Source organism: Rhincodon typus, chromosome 40 (assembly GCF_021869965.1).
Source record: "Rhincodon typus isolate 14 chromosome 40, sRhiTyp1.1, whole genome shotgun sequence".
In the NCBI taxonomy this organism is placed as follows: Eukaryota; Metazoa; Chordata; class Chondrichthyes; order Orectolobiformes; family Rhincodontidae; genus Rhincodon; species Rhincodon typus.
In genome coordinates, this window is record NC_063371.1 from 7,626,054 (window position 1) to 7,644,179 (window position 18,126).

Sequence of the window (18,126 nt, forward strand, 5' to 3'; positions counted from 1 at the left end):
CTGTTACATTTTATTTACTAGACCGACTCTCTTGTGTCTCACTGACCAGAATTGCTCACAGTTTTCAACCCGTAGTGTGACCAGAGCCCTGTACTGATTGCTCATCATCTATGTGATTGGCTAAACCATTGGATATGTTAGTACTTTGGAGTGGGTCACCCATTGAATACCAAGTCTACTTCAGCTCCCAAAACTCTTTCCACTTAATCATCAGCTATATTTGGCAAAGGATGTAGGCCACTTATTTTGTCCTGCTGTTTCAAGATGTCAACAAGATGGCTCCTGAGCTGATGCTCATCCACTCTGACCTTTCCTTTTCTCCTCTTTTTATTTACCTCTTGTCCTGAGCTTGGATGGCTTTGGTGGTGCCAAGGAACTCGCGGCAATTTGCCTGATCCCAGTGCAGACATTCTGGCAGCGGCGAGTGAGCACCTACTTTTCCAGGTGAGTGCAGGACCTGGCATTGGAATTGGCGACTACTTAAGCAGAGGTGATGTCAGTGAGGTTGGCTTAGCAGCGAAAAATGGGGATTGCCAATTTTATACGGTGAAGCAGTGGTGGAGGGGTGTCACAGTGACGTTGTGATGGGCCCAGTGGCGAGAGATGAGACTCTGATGTTGGTGGGTCTGTCGCAGGTGGCAGCAAGGGGGTGGTGCAGGAGAATTGGTCCAGCGACAATACATGATGCCTGAAGAATGGTGATATTGGTTGGGTCTCGTGTAGATGGTGGTGAGACAGTGGAGGAGGGATGGCAGCACAGGCATCGTTGATGATAAGCTGTCTCAGGACTGATGGACTGTCTTTAAGCTATATCTTTTTTTTATTTTTAAAATTATTCAAAACGGTGCTGAATTGTGGCGACAATGAAGAAACTTTTCACTTTTGTTTACTGTTCTCACTGTAAAATACACGTGACAATAAAATAACTCATTCATCATTCATTCATTTTACATGCAGTATTTGATGCCAGTATTTGACCCGTGTGCTCTGCACGTATCATTCAGCATGCTCTGGAATTTCTCAGTCCTTCCTGGGATTGTTTCGTATTCTCAGAAAATTTAATTATTTTTCCCTGAAACAAAAATGCGGTGCAGAAGGGGATTTGGATTTCATTTCCATCTGGGTCGAACGTGTAAATTGCTTTGCGGACTTGACTATGAAGTCGACAAGTAACACGGTGACAAAACCATACAATTCTAACCAAAATGAAGCAAAGAATTACGGATGTTGAACGTCGGAATCAAAAACAGAAATTGCAAGAGAAACTCGACAGTTCTGGCAGCATCTGTGGAGGGAAAGCAGAGTTAACATTTCGAATCCAGCGAAATGCTTCTCTCCTCAGATGGTGTCAAACCTACTGAGTTTCTCGAGCAATTTCCGCTTTTATTACAGTTCTGACCAGAGCTGTTTAACTGGAAGATAGAGCTGCCTCTTGCTTGCGGATTTTGACGTGCTATTTTGAGCATTTCTTTGAGACATATGGTTTTATCGGGAGGGTAAACGATCAGACGCTGCGGTCCTATCCCCTCTGCACCAAGCACGGGAATTGAACTGCAGTTACGCGGCGCCACCACGGACGGCAGCAGCGAGCATCGAGTGGACTCACGTGACATCACCGGGGCGCAAGATGGCGGGGGAGAAGTTGAGGTTCCACGAGATGGGACTGGATGAGAGAGTCTTACAGGTTTGAGAGAGAGAGATATAGATGGATGGATATGGGGGAATGCGTGTGTGACAGGATAGAGAGGAGGCTACTAAATACAACCATTAGAACTCTGAGATAGTGGGAACTGCCGATGCTCGAGATTCTGAGATAACACGGTGTAGAGCTGGATGAACACAGCAGGCCAAGCAGCATCAGAGGAGCAGGAAGGCTGACGTTTCGGGCCTAGACCCTTCTTCAGAAGCATAGGGGAAGAGGGTGGGGTTAGGGGGGGTTGGACAAACAGCAGTGAACCTAAATGACTGGAATGGTGAACCTGGGGGCAATGGTGTGTTTGGAGCTGAACAGTTCAAGAGAGCAGTCTTTGTGAGTCATGAAAACCTACAAATGTGGCAAAGCATTACTAATTCTTACAGATTCTGAAGAAGGGTCTGGACTGGAAACGTCAGCTTTCCTGCTCCTCTGATGCTGCTTGGCCTGCTGTGTTCATCCAGCTCTACACCTTGTTATCTCAGATAGAACTCTGGATGCTGTAAATCAGAAACCACAGCAGAACTTGCCAGGAAAGCTCAGCAGGTCTGGCACTAACTGCGGAGAGAAATCAGAGTTAACGTTTTGGGTCCAGAGACCCTTCCTCAGAGGGGGGAAAGTGGCGAGTGAATGAGTCAGTCAGTCATGGAGCTCTAAATGGGGGAAAGGGAAGGGAGGGTGGCGAAGGGGTTGGGGTTGGGGTGGAGGAAAGAGGTCGGGTGGAGGGGATAGGGGAAGGCAGTTGGAGGTAGAGGGTGTGGGTGGAGTATGGGGGAGGAGTAGGGTATGGGTATGGGGTGAGGGGGAGATTATGGGGGAGTGGGGTGGTGGATGGTGTGGGATATGGGGAGGGGAGTGAGGATGAGGGGAGGTTGGGGTGGGAAGCATGGGGGAAGAGGGTGGGGATAGGGGGCTTGGACAAAGAGCAGTGAACCTAAATGACTGGAATGGTCAACATGGGGGCAATGGTGTGTTTGGAGCTGAACAGTTCAAGAGAGCAGTCTTTGTGAGTCATGAAAACCCACAAATGTGGCAAAGTATTACTAATTCTTGCAGATGCTGAAGACAGGATAGTATCTTTCTCAGATCACTATCAAGATCTGGACGTTGCTGGCTGTGCCAGCATTTACTACCCATCCCTAGTTCCCCTCCAAAAGTTGGTGCTGAGCTGCTTTTTGAATCACTGCTGCCATGTGCTGTAGGTAGATCCACAATGCTGTTACAGAGGGTAGTCCAGAATTTTGAGGCTCTTGTTACCATTTGCAATACTGAATGTGGTGCATCTTGTATATTGACCAAGAATAATGTGCTATCAAGATGAAAACAGGATCAGATTTCTATAAAATATTGTGCAGAGTCCATGTATGGAAGAAGAGTGATGGTGTGCATGGTGCAGTTAGATGAGAGGGAGACTTTGGGTGTAGCAAAGATGTGGTCAACTTCTTGAAATTTTGCCTCATGACGCAAATATAAATTTTACATTGTTTAGGCAATTGCAAACCTCAATTGGGCTGAACCGACTTTGATCCAAGAAAAAGCCATTCCTTTGGCACTCGAGGGAAAGGATCTCCTTGCTAGAGCACGTACAGGGTCAGGAAAAACTGCAGCATATGCTATCCCCATCATAGAGCATCTTCTTAACACTAAAAAGGTAAACACATTATTGGACTGAGTTCATTTGTCTTGATTTTTAATCGTGAAAGAGTTGTAAATGTGATGAGTTTGATGTATTTTTTTGGGAGCAGTATTGGGACTGGTTCATGTGATATTTACAGAAGCTGGGCTCGGACTTCTTAGGTGAGGATGTAAACATAACTGCAGAATGTACTTACACCAAGATGAGCTTTTGATTCCTTCCTTCATTTGGAAATTCCTGAGCCTATCCTTAGCATTGAGATCAACAAGTTGCCTTGGAAATTGCCAGAATGCTCCATGTCTCAACAACAGTTGAGAATCCCTAGGTTGGGGGTATTTCAAGACCATGGGACCTATTTTTAAGGTGAGAGGACAAATATTTTAAAAGACATGGGGGCAATTTTTTTTTTTTTTACGCAGTGATTCGTGTTTGGAATGAACTTTGAGGGAAAGTGGTGGATGCAGGTACAGTTAAAACAATTAAAAGACATTAAACTAGGCATATGAATCAGAAATGTTTAGAGAGATACGGACCAAGCACTGGCAAATGGGGCGAGTTTAGTTTGGGATGATGGTCAGCATCGACTGTTCAGACTGAAGGGTCTGTTTTCGTGCTGCATGACTCTGACTCTGTGTCACCCTTGTGTAGCTGATGATGGAGTTTGCATCTGCCTTCATTCACTCTCTGTGTTATGAACAGCTCATTATCAGCTGTGTACAGCTTAGGGAAGTACCTTTTACTACCACAGGGTAGCACAGGCTGCATGAATTGTTGACGTTGCAGAATAAAGTCAGCAGAAAGCTTTGATTTTTTTAAAAATAAAAACCAAAAGTTGATTTTTTTAAAACCGTTTTTGTCTTTGCTTAGTCAGTCTGTGAGCAAGCAGTGCGAGCTCTCGTGTTGGTTCCCACAAAGGAATTAGGTCAACAGGTGCAGCAGATGATCCGACAACTCACTTCGTGTTGTGTTCGGGATGTTCGAGTGGCTGATGTCTCAGGGCAGGTGGATATATCAGCACAAAGGTATGAAATATGAGTGCGTGATCTTGGGGCACTGTTGTCTTCAGTATTACAGCTTGTGCACCTTCTCAGTTATAACACTCTTTCAGGCCTATATTAATGGAGAAACCTGACATAGTAATTGGCACACCCTCCCGAATTCTGCTACATCTGGAACAACACACCCTGAACCTCTCCACCTCACTGGAGATGCTCGTGATTGATGAGGCTGATCTACTCTTCTCATTTGGATTTGAAAATGATCTAAAAAACCTGCTGGGGTAAGTTTTTTTTTTGCACCTGGAGACAGTAACGAGTGAGAAACTATTGCTATATTTGCACAGGCTGAGAGCCGGAGGGCATGATTTTGAGGTAAAGGCAAAAGAACCCAAAACAAAGTGAAGTTTTTTTTACATGTATGGCTAGGCACTGAAATGCATTGCTTGAGACAGTGTGCAATTGAGACTTTGAACATGATGTTGGAAAATTCAAAAAGGGAAAAAGAATAAGCGGAGAAAAGGGGGCTTGTGGGATTCATCAAGTTCCTCTTGTGAGGAGGTAACAAGAGTGTAATGGCCCAAATGGCCTTCTTTGAAAATTTAAACCAGTGTGCTTGATGTGCTGAGTGATGGCACTGTGCTAGTCGCACTGATCGCACTACTGTTTCACTGGAGTCTGTACTTGCCTGCTGAATTTGTGCAATTCTTAGATGAGGTCACTCGCTGACCTGTAATTCATTTTTTCTTTTTGTTCCAGCATGTGTAACACTGAGGCCCCTTGGGGTTATAGTTGTGCAAAATGGAGTGCTTGTCTTCAAGGCTCATTTTGTCTGTTTGCAGGCACCTTCCAAAGATTTACCAGGCATTCTTGATGTCAGCCACATTTAATGAGGATGTTCAGACGCTGAAGGAACTGGTGCTTCACAATCCGGTAAGAAATATTTTCAAATGTGACAGAGGCCTGTATAGCTCATCCATCTCAAACACACAATTGTTGGTTCCATCCCCAGAGGAGATACTGAGCACATAACCTATGCACAGCACAGGATAGGGAGCAGACTGTTCACAGCTCTGATTCACACTTTCACCTGAAGATGTATTTATCTGTTCACCATGTATATGAAAAGGTTCAATTTCACTTTGTGGTAGTCGAATGGGGATTTCTGCCAGTGTCTTGGTCAGCATTTTCCCTTGTGTAATATCAATTTTGACGAGTTAGCCTGCCTTAGCAGCCAAGACAAACGAGAGCAATGTCCTCTCTGAAAGCCGTGACTGTTTCTGAGGAAGTAATTCATTTTCTGTGAGCTTGAGGAAACAAAAGCTGTTCTGTGAATCCAATATCTTTTTTTTTTTGTCTTGTCGATTGTATGATATTAATGTGGTGGAAAGACAGTTTGTCCATGAGCAGTAAAGCAAACGTGTTGGGAATGCAACTGGTTTTTCATTCCAATGTGCAATGAGACAGACATTATAAGATTACTATTCTGGATAATATTTCATTATTTTTACATTGAGCGGTATAATATCAGCCATTATCTCATTGAAATGTGGAGAAGGCATTAGAGGCTGAATGTGGTAATTTCCATGTTACTGATCTAAACCTAGATACAAGTGTTTGAATCTGGAATAGGGCATGGCCAGACAGGCAGACTGGTGCCTGTCCTGGTTAATATCCTTGGTGTGTCACTATCATCTCATATCCTTTATCCTTTCAGGTGATTCTGAAGCTGAAGGAGTCGCAGCTTCCAGATAGCTCACAGCTGATCCAGTACCACATTAAATGCGAGGAGGAGGAGAAATTCCTTCTGATTTACACATTACTCAAACTCTCCCTTGTCCGTGGCAAGACCATAATTTTTGTGAATTCCATTGATAGATGCTACCGGCTGAAACTATTCTTGGAACAATTCAGCATTTTGTCATGCGTGCTAAACTCGGAATTACCAGTACACTCCAGGTAGTACAATGTTTGGTAACTGCTGTCAGCTCTATTTCTCTTGCGTACACATACTCTTTGTCCCATAGTCGTCATAGTTTCATGTTCCTTTCAGTGGTCACAGAAAGAACTGTCAGTTTGGGGGGTAAAAAATATTTGCTCACATCAACATGTGTGAAATGTTAAAAAGAAATAGGTTTTAAAAGGGAAGCTCCTCACTGTCCAATTACTGTTTTTTCATCTGATGAGCTCAGAAATAAGCATTTTGGATTGTACATTTAGAAGGTGTGACACACCACTGCAGAAAATTTCTGTGACAGTATATTTAGGATAGTGGTTGAAAATGGGATGGGATTGAAATGGCCTCAATGCTACCAGCTTAGATTTAGTGAAAAAGATGGTTCTCTTTGCTGAGATGTGGAGAGCTGGGCAAATAATTTGCATCTTTGGTGTGCCTTATTTCCTGTGTTTTTCTGTCAGGTGTCATATCATCAGTCAGTTTAATCGGAGTCTGTATGATTATATCATTGCCACGGATGAACATGTTCTGACGGACGCAACTAGCTCAGAGAAGCAAAAGACAAAAAAGCAACGTAGTAAAAAAGCAAAGTAAGTGTGATCAATTTCGTTTAACCTTATGAATGAAAGATTATATCTTCAAAATGATGTGAAATTGTTATTTTTAAGTCTGGATTTCTCACTCTGTTACTTCAGTTTGCTTGACATTTGAGGCTCTTTGAGCTTGTTTTTTCTCTCTGAGCTTGATGTTTGCTGATTGCGTGAGTTTGGCCATCTTCTGGGCATATGTACCTCCGATTTGCAGGTAACTCCAGGGTGTTGAAAAATTGTGGACTTTGTTTCCAATATCCACTTAGAATATCTGGCTATCCCTGACCTAGTCCTGGAACCATGTCAGTATGCTCTATACTCAAGGAAAGGAAGTGATTGGGATTGTGTACCCTTGTCTCCAACTTGATATATAAAAGACACTTTGTTCTTTCCTCTATGTGGGAGTTCATTCAATGTGTTCAAATGGTCAGAATGTTTATGATCTTGATATTGACCAGGTCCTTCTCTTGTTTCAGAGCCAAGGATCGTGAATATGGGGTATCAAGAGGCGTGGATTTTTATAATGTATCGAATGTTATTAACTTTGACTTCCCACCCTCAGTGGAGTCCTATATACATCGTGTTGGCAGGTGAGATGTAATGTGCACCGAAACGCCAAGCAGCTCTCCCACGTCTCATGGTCATGTTTGTTCTCTCTTTGCTGCATTGTTTTTGTCTCATCTACTGGCAACTTCTCTTTAGATGCAGTTTGTTAGTGTCTGGTATCATAGACATGGTTCACCTGGATGGATTAATCCTACTGGCATCATGCTGGCTGTGTTTATTTTAGATATGCTGAGATGCAAAATGAGTTAGATCTTTTTTAATTAAATTCTGTCTCCATTTGTTCTCATAGGACAGCCCGTGCGGATAATCAGGGAACAGCATTGACATTTGTATCTCACACAGAGCTGCCACTGCTACAGAATGTGGAAGATGCACTTGCTGGAGGTTTGCACAATTGACATTTATCCCCTGTCTGGTCTGTGTTGCTGTCATAGATGCTTTGAATGCTATTTGGTCTTGTTTGGGTTCCCTTGGTTTGGTTTGTCATGTACAAAGTGGTAATGTGAGTCTGTGTTGAGAATTTCCTTGTGAGGTTTTCTCACAAAAGACCAGTGAAATCCATGTAAAAAGGCTGATGCGAAACCTCAAGGCCTTCATGAGGACAGAACTGTTGAGTGCATTGATGATCTCTCAGACTCCTAGTATTTCAAGTAGAGAACCGTTTTGCATTTCCAGAGTTGAGTCACAGCTGAAAGGAATTGCATTATGCTGGTATGGTAATGTACTGGTGATAATTGTGGACAAGAAATCCAGAGGCACAAATGCTCTGGACACCAGAGTTCAAAGGGCAGGCAACAAGTTAACATGTTACCCAGCAACATGTGGGATTTAGGTTCAAGGAATAAACTTTTAAGAGCTAATGAGAAGCTAAATGTGAGTTCCAGAGGAAGAAGTGTTAAGAGCAATGAATGCTCTCAGCACAACCTTGCAAAGTCTACCTTGCTGAACGGTCAGCTTGCCCTCTTAATTGGCACTCCTTCTGCCACCTTCAATACTCAATCCCTCCATGACGGGTGCACAGTGGCATCAATACGTACCATATTCAAGATGCACTGCAGCAACTTTGAATGTCTGCATTGACAGCATCTTCTGACAAGATAAACTTGTGCTGTCTGCCGTAAAGGATCAATAGAAGATACATGGCAACATTGCAACCTGCACGCTTCCATTCAAGCTGACCCTGAGTTGGAATGAGATCAACTTTGCTTCAGTGCTGAAGGATCAAAATCCTAGAACCTTCTGTCTAACATAACTGGGTGAACTGGCACTGTGTGGACTGCAGAGTGTCAGGAAGGCAGCTCCCTATTACCTTTGGGGCTGATCAACAAATCTCAGCATTGAAAGTGAGATTTGCAAAACATCAGAAGTATTTTCTGTGTTTCTTGAAAATGCTCAGCAAAGCCATTCTGACAGTAAAAGGAGGAGGGTGTATGGCGCAAATGTGTTGCTGTGTATCCAACTGTGTTAAAAGCATATTTATCACCTGGATGATGGCAGGACCTGCAGGAAATTGTAGTGCATGTTGTACCAATGATGCAACATCATTCTTGTTTCCCCTCTCAAACCCATCTCATGTTTCATCCTCAGTGATAGAGACAAGCTTCTCTCAGTATTCAGCAACCTGAGTGTGTGTGATGTTTCATATCCTGTAATTGCATTAATGTTCACTGCTTTGTATTGACAGAGAATTTGGACTGTGTTTTGAAACCATACCAATTTCGCATTGAGGAGATTGAGGGCTTCCGCTATCGGTGTAAGGTATGGTCGTCAGAGAGAACATGAAATTTGTTGTTTCTTGTTGTGCTGCCTCTCCCAGACACTCCTAAGATTTCTGTTGATGACAGCACAGATGTTAGCCAGTTTGGTCTAAATCTGCTGTCTGCAACACCTTGTCAGAAGACTGCTATTTTTACCATTGCGCATTTCATCACTATAACGTCATCTATAAGCATTTAGATGTGAAAAAGACAATCTTATTTTAAAGCAGTATGACAAATGGATACAGTGCTGTCATGTTCTGAAAGGCATTTCTTGCCCATGAAGTAAGTACTGAATGCAAGGTGTCATCACCTCTCCGTATAAAAACATTATCACAGCCTGGAAGCTAGTTTCTGACATTTGTACTGTGTTGTTTGATGTAAAATGCCAATAATTTGTTAAGATTTTTGTGTTAAAGGCACTGCGCAAATAACAATGATGTCCTTGAGAAAACGATGCTACTGTTGATGTTGAAATTTGTTTCCAGAGTATTGTGTTTGTCCTTGCAGTTAACTTAGGTATATTTTTATTTCTTTGTAGGATGCTATGCGTTCAGTTACAAAACAATCGATTAAAGAGGCTCGCATCAAGGAAATCAAACAGGAACTGCTCAACTCTGAGAAACTAAAGGTGAGAAACTGTGGAGCTCTGTTGCTCCTCATGAGATATTTGAAATAGCAGTCTGATAGATTGAGAGGTGGCTCCAGGAAAATTAAAATTAAGTGTGAAGATAATTTAATAAAAATAACTTCATGTCTAAGTCATGTTTTGCAGTGAGCATGGTGTTCTTTCTTGTAGACCTATTTTGAGGACAACCCTCGGGACTTCAATTTGTTGCGACATGATAAACCTCTGCATCCTGCTATTGTGAAGCCACATCTGAAGAATGTACCGGATTACTTGAGTGAGTAGCCTGTCCAGTGACTCCCAGTAGATGCAAATGTGCCTGGTCCTGCTCTATGTGGATTACCTGATCCACTGGAAGAAAGATATTGCCACTCCAACACAGAGACCTGGTTACAGTGATCTGTGCTGGAAGCATGTCATTTGGTGGTGTAGGGTAAAAACGCTATTTGTAAATCAGGTGAATTGAAATTAAGGTACAGGAGCTGCAATGTTCAGATGATAAGCAGAAAGGATTATGAGAGTATTTTAAGAACAGATTTTCTCCCTGTCTGAGGTCAACGCACACTGGTGATGTGAACTGTAAAATTACAATGACTTTGGTGATTTATTTTTATTTCATTAAATCCTGGCCAGGAGGATCCCCAAAATTTCAATGGTGCAAAAGCAGTGGGAAACACATTGAAAGCTAGCCAATGGTCTGAATTTTCATGCTTCAGAAACATTGGTGAACTGATGTCAAGACAGTTTCTTCTTTGGCCAGAGTACCGTTGTCACACTTAAATAGCAAGGAGATTATTTCTGTCCTTTCAATAGCCAGCTTGGTCTTCAATGTCACTTTTCCTTCGCAGATGATTCTGAAATGAACGAAGTCCAGTTTTACACAAGATTAGTCTCAGCAGGACACTGAACATTGTGATTGTCGAGGCACATCTTAGATAGACAATAAATGTAAGGACAGAAAGCAAGTGCAACATGCTATTTACAAAACACGTCATGATATAATTAAAATAACAAGGAAAAAGAAGGATGTTGATATGAAAGATGGGAGAAAAAGAGATAACCTTGGTGTTACTCATCTGTCACATTTCATGTACTTCACTGATGTAGCAAAATCTCAATAGTTGTAATATTAATCTGTACTTAGTAGTGCATTGCTTTGACTTGGTCAAATATGCTTTGTTTCCCCCACCAGATTACATGGAATTTTATTCCATGATATTTTGGGAAATAAATTATAATAAAGGATGATAAGAAGTGGAATTGTAGAAAAAGAAGTGTTCATTGGTTATACTGGCCAAAGAGGTATTAGTCATCAGTTAGATCCAAGAATTAGTTACACAAATGGCAAATCAATTTACGTGAAGTACAAAGATTTTAACTAACTGCAGTATGTGCAAAAATCTACAAGGAGGGTTTGAATTCAGTTGTTTCTTTGACATTGAGAAAGTGTTTAAAACTGGGTCAATGACGATGTATAGTTAAATTAAAGTCAAAAGTAATGTAGGGAAAGAATCAGTTTGTATTGAGTAACAGTAGTTGGTCAGCAAAGTTTCTCTCTAAACTGTCAAATTCGACCTGAACTTGTGTTGGTTGCAAAAATAGGCAGGGCTTACACCTTTTCTCTCTCACTTTGTAATCCTGACAAACTTAGCACATCAGTACCCTGCTTCCTTAAGTTAATTCAATCTTGCTTTAAATAATGTTGTCCTTATAGCTTCTTAGCTGCATATGTACTCGGTTTGCACTCCATATTGCAACAGTGAAGCAGGCAAGCAATATTTTAATGGAATACAAATGGTGCTGGAGAAACTCACTAGGTTTGGCAGCATTGCAGAGAGGGGCAGAGTTTGCAAGGTTCCTCGTGGTAGTCCGGTTAGCAAGGATAGATTACATAGAATACAGGGAGAACTCCTCAGATACTGAAGCAGTCTGTGTTCACATGCAACAATGGGGGTTGCCATTGACCAGAAACTCAACTAGACTCACCACATTAACAGAGTGGCCACAAGACCAGGCCAGAAGCTGGGAATACTGCAGCAAGGAACTCACCTCCTGACTTCTTAAAGCCTGTCCACAAGCCACAAGTCACGAGTGTGATGGAATACTCCCCATTTGCCTGGATGAGTGCAGCCCCAACAACATTCAACAAGCTTGACACCATCCAGGACAAAGCAGCCCGCTTGATTGGCACTACATCCATAAGCATCCACTCCCTCCACCACCGACGCTCAGTAGCAGCAGTGTGTACTATCTACAAAATGCACTGCAGAAATTCACCAAAGATCCTCAGACAGCACCTTCCAAACCACGACCACTTCCATCTAGGAGGACAAGGGCTGCAGATATATGGGAACACCATCACCTTCAAGTTCCTCTCCAAGTCACTCACCATCCTGACTTGGAAATATATCGCCGTTCCTTCACTGTCGCTGGGTCAAAATCCTGGAATTCCCTCCCTAAGAGTATTGTGTATTGAGTATTGTCAACAACAGGAGGACTGCAGCGGTTCAAAAAGGCAGCTCACCACCACTTCTCAAGGGCAACTAGGGATGGGCAAGAAATGCTGGCCAGCCAGCAAAGTCCACATCCCACAAATGAATTTAAAAAAAAACTAACTATTTGGATACAGAACTGGCTCCAAGGTAGAAGCGAGGTCGGGGGATGGTTGAATTAGAGACTGGAGACCTGTGACCAGCAGTGTGCCACAAGGATCAATGCTGGGTCCACTGCTTTGCGTCATTTATACAAATTATTTGGATGTGAACAAAGTAGGTATGATTAGTAAGTTTGCAGATGACACCAAAATTGGAGGTGTAGTGAACAGCAAAGAAGGTTAGCTCAGTGTTCAACGGGATCTTGATCAGATGGGCTGAGGAGTGGCAGATGGAGTTTACTTTAGATAAATCTGAGGTGTTGCGTTTTGGAAAGGCAAATCAGGGCAGGACTTATACACTTAATGGTAAGGTCCTCTGGAGTGTTGCTGAACAAAGAGACCTTGGAGTGCAGAACATAGTCCCTTGAAAGTGGAGTCGCAGATATATAGGATAGTGAAGAAGGTGTTTGGTATGCGTGTCTCTGTTGGTCAGCGCATTGAGTAAAGGAGTTGGGAGGATGTGTTGCAACTGTACAGGACATTGGTTACATTACAGTGGAATACTGCATGCAGTTCTTGTGTCCCTGCTATTGGAAGGATTTTGTGAAACTTGAAAGGTTTCAGAAAAGATTTACAAGGATGTCTCCTCGGTTGCAGGGTTTGAGCTACAGGGACCTGAATAGGCTGGGGCTATTTTCCCTGCAGCATTAAAAGCTGAAGAATGACTTTATTAAGGCTTGTAAAATCATGTGGAGCATGGATAGGCTAAATAGACAAGGTCTTTTCCCTTGGGGTGGAGGGGAGTCCAAAACTAGAGGGCATAGGTTGAAGGTGAGAGGGTAAAGATTTAAAAGGGACCTAAGGGGCAATGTTTTCACGCAGAGGGTGGTGTGTGTATGGAATGAGCTGCCAGAGGAAGTGGTGGAGGCGGGTACAATTAGAACCTTTAAAAGGCATCTGGATGGGTACATGAATGGGAAGGGTTTGGAGGGATATGGGCCAAATGCTGGCAGATAGCACTAGATTAATGTAAAATATCTGGTCAGTGTGGATGAGGTGGTCTGAAAGGTCTGTTTCTGTGCTGTACATCTCTATGACTCTCCTGAATAAGGGGTATCCTGGACTCAAACATTAACTCTGTTTCTTTTTCCACTGATGCTGCCAGACCTGCTGAGCTTCTCCAGCAGTTTGTTATTATTTCATATTCTCAGCATCTGTACTGCTTTTTTTTATTTTACTAAATTCAGGTGTCTGTTTTTGATAGTTCAACATCTTGTACTTTAATCCTGCCAGTTCCCCGAACCCTCAAAGGAATCGCGAACCCCCTCATCAGTAAAAGAAAAAGGTGGAGAAGAAAGGTCGCAGGAAGATCAACTCAAAAAAACAGAAAGGTAAGAGACTACAATAGAACCAAACAGAAATGTTGTGATCTAATTTTTGCTTACTGAGCAAAACATTATTTGGCTATTAACCACTTACCCTTATGTTGTGCTGTAATCTGTCAAGATTCATTGTCACAACTATTACCCATAAGATGTAGCTGAAGTGTGTTGGATGCAAATGCAGCATTGCTGTGTTATGAATTTTTTGTAACAAATGTTGCAATTGTCCGTGATGCTTTTTTGCTCTTGAGGCATTATTGAGCATGATGCAGGTGAAGTGGGTGGGTTCAAGAAAGTAATGTGGAGAGCTTGGGGATGCATTCTATGGGGACCACTGCCAACACTTGAAATCTGAAATGAAATAGCAAATGCTGAAGATATTCAGTCAGTCTGGTCACAAATAACTGTCTTTCATGTATCTGGAAGGCATGTCATACTTAACTGATCAGTCACCAGTGTTTCAGCTGTGTCTGTATAGCACGTTCCTCATGAGGATCGTTTCTGCTTTCACGCTGACCATATTGTGCTAGTTCTCGACAGATCTGAGTTCATCCAGTCACACTCTTGAGGAAAAGTCTAAAGATGATGGATTCTGCTCTTGGTGTTGTGCAAGTTACGTACTAATGTTGGCTGTTTTTCCCTTTTTAGCCAAACATGAAGCGCAATCCGCTCAAGCATTTCACGTCCCAAGGGAAGAAGCAAAAGGCAAAAAGTGCAAGTTAAAGCAGAGCTCGCAGAGGCCATCAAGGACAGCATGTGACTTGGCAGAATTTAAAACTGTTGTGTCTGTGTGCCTTCAGTTCAGGCCCAGCTGAATGGAGGAGTCTGACATTGACACCAAAGTTGTTTTGGAGGCGACAGCACAGTGTGTTTCCAGTTTGATATCGTCGGTAGTAGACATTAACACTGATTAAAATATTTATCAATTTGGGTGGAGTTACAAGCTTTCTGTATATCATGAATTCTTAAAATTTTATTTTGGCAAGGCATTTTTGAAATGAACATGGTAATTTAACCCTAATTCAGTTTATTGGAACTGTTGTCCCCTGCAGGTCCAAGAGGTTGAAAATGCCATTTGCAAGCCTGTCTCCCCTGTTCTCTGCCAGTGCCACTATGCTCCATACACATTGTGATTGTGCATCGATGCCACATGTACAATTGAGTGTTCCAGACTGCAGAGCAGAAGCAATTTCCTCCCTTGATATCAAATGAGATCGCCACACTGATCCCTGGTTTTCACATATAGGTGTACAAACATGTCAATATGTCAGCACAAGTCTATGATAAAACCACAGCAAAAATGATTTCTTTGGTTAAATCATGTAAAGAGGACCAACGAGCAAGTGTCTTGACATAAATTCTAAAATTTTATGACTGGATTTGTCCTCCTGCTTGATGATTGTCTCCGGCTGAACAATCTTGCATCTTCCTGCTCTCCCCAATGACAAGTATTCATATTATGTTGGATAATTCTTGACTCTTGGTGGATGGGAGTTTGTGAAGTTGTTTGATGCAATATGACTGAATGGGACTGTCATGGAGTGCCAAGTCGTCAGTTTTTCTTCATTTAAAATGTTTGGATGTTTTGGTTTCTTTATCCGCTCTATCTTCCTACTGAGCGTATGTTTTGTTATTTACAGATATTGACTGATGTTCTCTGTATTTCAAGCAATTGAAATTTTCCAAGATTTTCTAATTTTAACTTGAAAGAGACAATAGTATTTCAGATTTCTTTTTGTAGAGATGATTGCAGTTTCAAACACAGGTGGTCTTGAAGCTGGGAAGAGATAAATTGCAAGTTTTAAGTAATGTGAAATTGTAATAAAAGAGCGTCTAAAAAGTGGTTATTACTCTCTCAGTGCTAAAGGAATCATGTTCAGTAAGGTCAGATGAGACCATCTCTGTTGAAGATAAAAGGGAAATGTGAATTTTATGCATGACCTTTAAAACAATTTTAGTTGTAATTTGTTGATCAATATTGCCCTGTCATGTATTGCAAAAGCCATTGCTGGCCATGTTCAGCTGTGTGAACTAACCTATATTTTATGTGAAGCCATGTCTACCTCTGTTGATAAAAGATGGAATTACCAGAGATGTCAGTGTGGTTTTTCCCTGTTCTGTGCAACAGATGGCGTTATATGCCCCATAGATAAATTTCAAAGTCATTTGTGGTATTGTATTGAATAGTAAGAATTGTTGCATTTCTAATACCCTCTATCAATTTCTTACCTGCAGTTGTGAAAATAAGTTGGCTATTTATTGTAAAAGTGTGACTGCACTTTCCTCGAAGAATAGTTCATTCAATGTAAATTAATTCAATAGGCGGAGTAGTGTCTTGCTTTCTTTCTGAGTGAACAGATGTTACAGGTTCTCGGAGAATCTGACAGAAGTCAGAGTTACACAGACCCGTTGGTCCAACTGTCTACACCGACTAGATTTCCTCAAGCGATCCAATCGCATATGCCAGCAATTGGCCTGTTTCCCTCAAAACCCTTCCTATTCACATACCCATCCAGATGCTTTTTAAATATTGTACGTGTGCTAGCCAAATCCACTTCCTCTGGCAGGTCATTCCATACATGGACGACCCTCTGCTTGAAGAAGTTGCTGCTCAGGTTCTTTTTACATCTTTTCCCTTTTCACCTTAAACCTATACCCTTGCGTTTTGAACTACCCCATTCCAGGGAGGAGACCATGTATGGTCACCCTATCCATGCCCCACATGATTTTATAAACCTCTATAAGGTCACCCTTCAGCCTCTGATGCTTCAGGGGAAAATAGCACGAGTGGGTTCAGCCTCTTCGTGTACCTCAAACCTTCCAGTCCTGGCAACATCCTTGTAAATTCTTTTAAGTTTAATAATATCTTTCCTATAAAAGGGAAACGAGAACTGAATGCAGTATTCTAAAAGTGGCTTAAATATCGCACTGTATCGTGGCAACATGACGTGAACTCTTGTACTGCAATCACAATACTTACACAGAAATTCACAATACATGTTAATGATTTGGATGAGGGAACAAGATGTAACATTTCCAAGTTTGCAGATGATACCAAGTTGGTTGGGAGGATTAACTATGACGAGTATGCAGAGATCCTTCAACACGATCTCAACAGTTTGGGTGAGTGGGTAAATCCAATGGCAGATGCAGTATAATTTGGATAAATGTGAGGTTATTCACTTCGGAAGCAAAAACAAGAAGGCAGATTACTACCTCAATGGCTGTAACTTGGGAGAGGGAAGTGTGCACCAGTTGCTGAAGGTAAGCATGCCAGTGCAGCAGGCTATAAAGAAGGGAAATGGTATGTTGGCCTTCATTGCGAGAGGTTTTGAGTACAGGAGCTGGGATGTGTTGTTGCAGCTGTAGAGGGCCTTGGTAAGACCATACCTTGAGTATTGGGTGCAGTTTTGGTCTCCTTTTCTGCAGAAGGATGCTTTTGCTCTGGAGGGAGTGCAGTGAAGGTTTACCAGGCTGATTCTGGGAATGGTGGGTCTGACGTATGAGGAGAGATTGACTGGGTTGGGATCCTAGGACAGCAAAACAGAGACATACACGAGAATTCCTAGAGGTGTGGTTCTCCACCAAGATGGCCATCAACAACCACATAGGGTCTAATTCTGTGGAGACACCACTCCAAAGGAAAACCGGAAATGAGGTAATCAAATCCGACGGACCCCAGATTTTAAGTACCAGGCGGGAAAACAACAGCTCTTCATTGGAGGCTGCACTGATGATGTTACCCAGCAGGGTAATGAAATGTCTGCAAACTAACGAACCAGCCTGGCAAGTGAACCAACCACAGCATCCACAACCCGAGCTACAAATCTACTCAAGAATCTTAGAGACCTAGAGTTCGGACAAATGAGGGGGGAATCTTTACAGATTTTCATAAAATGCTAACAGGACTGAACAGGGTAGGTGCAGGAAGGATGTTCCCAAAGGTGGGTGTGTCTGAACCAGGGGTCACAGTATGAGGATTCGGGGTAGACTGTTTAGGATGGAGCTGAGGAGATATTTCTTTACCCAAAGAGTGGTGAGCCTGTGGAATTCGTTACTACAAGAAGTAGTTGCTGCCAAAATATTGAATGTATGTAAGAGGGGACGAGATATAGCACTTGCGCCAAATGGGATCAAAGGTTACGAGGAGACAACAGGATTAGGTTATTGTTGAATCAGAGATATTAGGACCTGCAGATGCTGGAGAATCCGAGACAACAAGGTGCAGGGCTGGATGCACACAGCAGGCCAAGCAGCATCATAGGAGCAGAGAGGCTGACGTTTCGGGCCGAGACCCTTCATCAGAAAAGGGGGAGGGCAAGGGGGTT

At 42.4% G+C, this 18,126-nt stretch overlaps 1 protein-coding gene across 1 annotated transcript; it reads left to right on the forward strand.

Moving 5' to 3' along the window:
* Positions 1–1,551: 1,551 nt before the first annotated feature.
* Positions 1,552–15,890, forward strand: ddx56 (DEAD (Asp-Glu-Ala-Asp) box helicase 56). Its single transcript, XM_020513492.2, has 14 exons — positions 1,552–1,684; positions 3,183–3,344; positions 4,197–4,351; positions 4,438–4,608; positions 5,167–5,257; positions 6,042–6,283; positions 6,743–6,871; positions 7,348–7,461; positions 7,728–7,822; positions 9,123–9,196; positions 9,737–9,826; positions 9,995–10,100; positions 13,710–13,807; positions 14,447–15,890. The coding sequence occupies exons 1-14, from the start codon at positions 1,628–1,630 to the stop codon at positions 14,519–14,521; spliced, it is 1,659 nt and encodes a 552-aa protein (XP_020369081.1). The 5' UTR covers positions 1,552–1,627; the 3' UTR covers positions 14,522–15,890.
* The last annotated feature ends 2,236 nt before the right edge of the window (positions 15,891–18,126 follow it).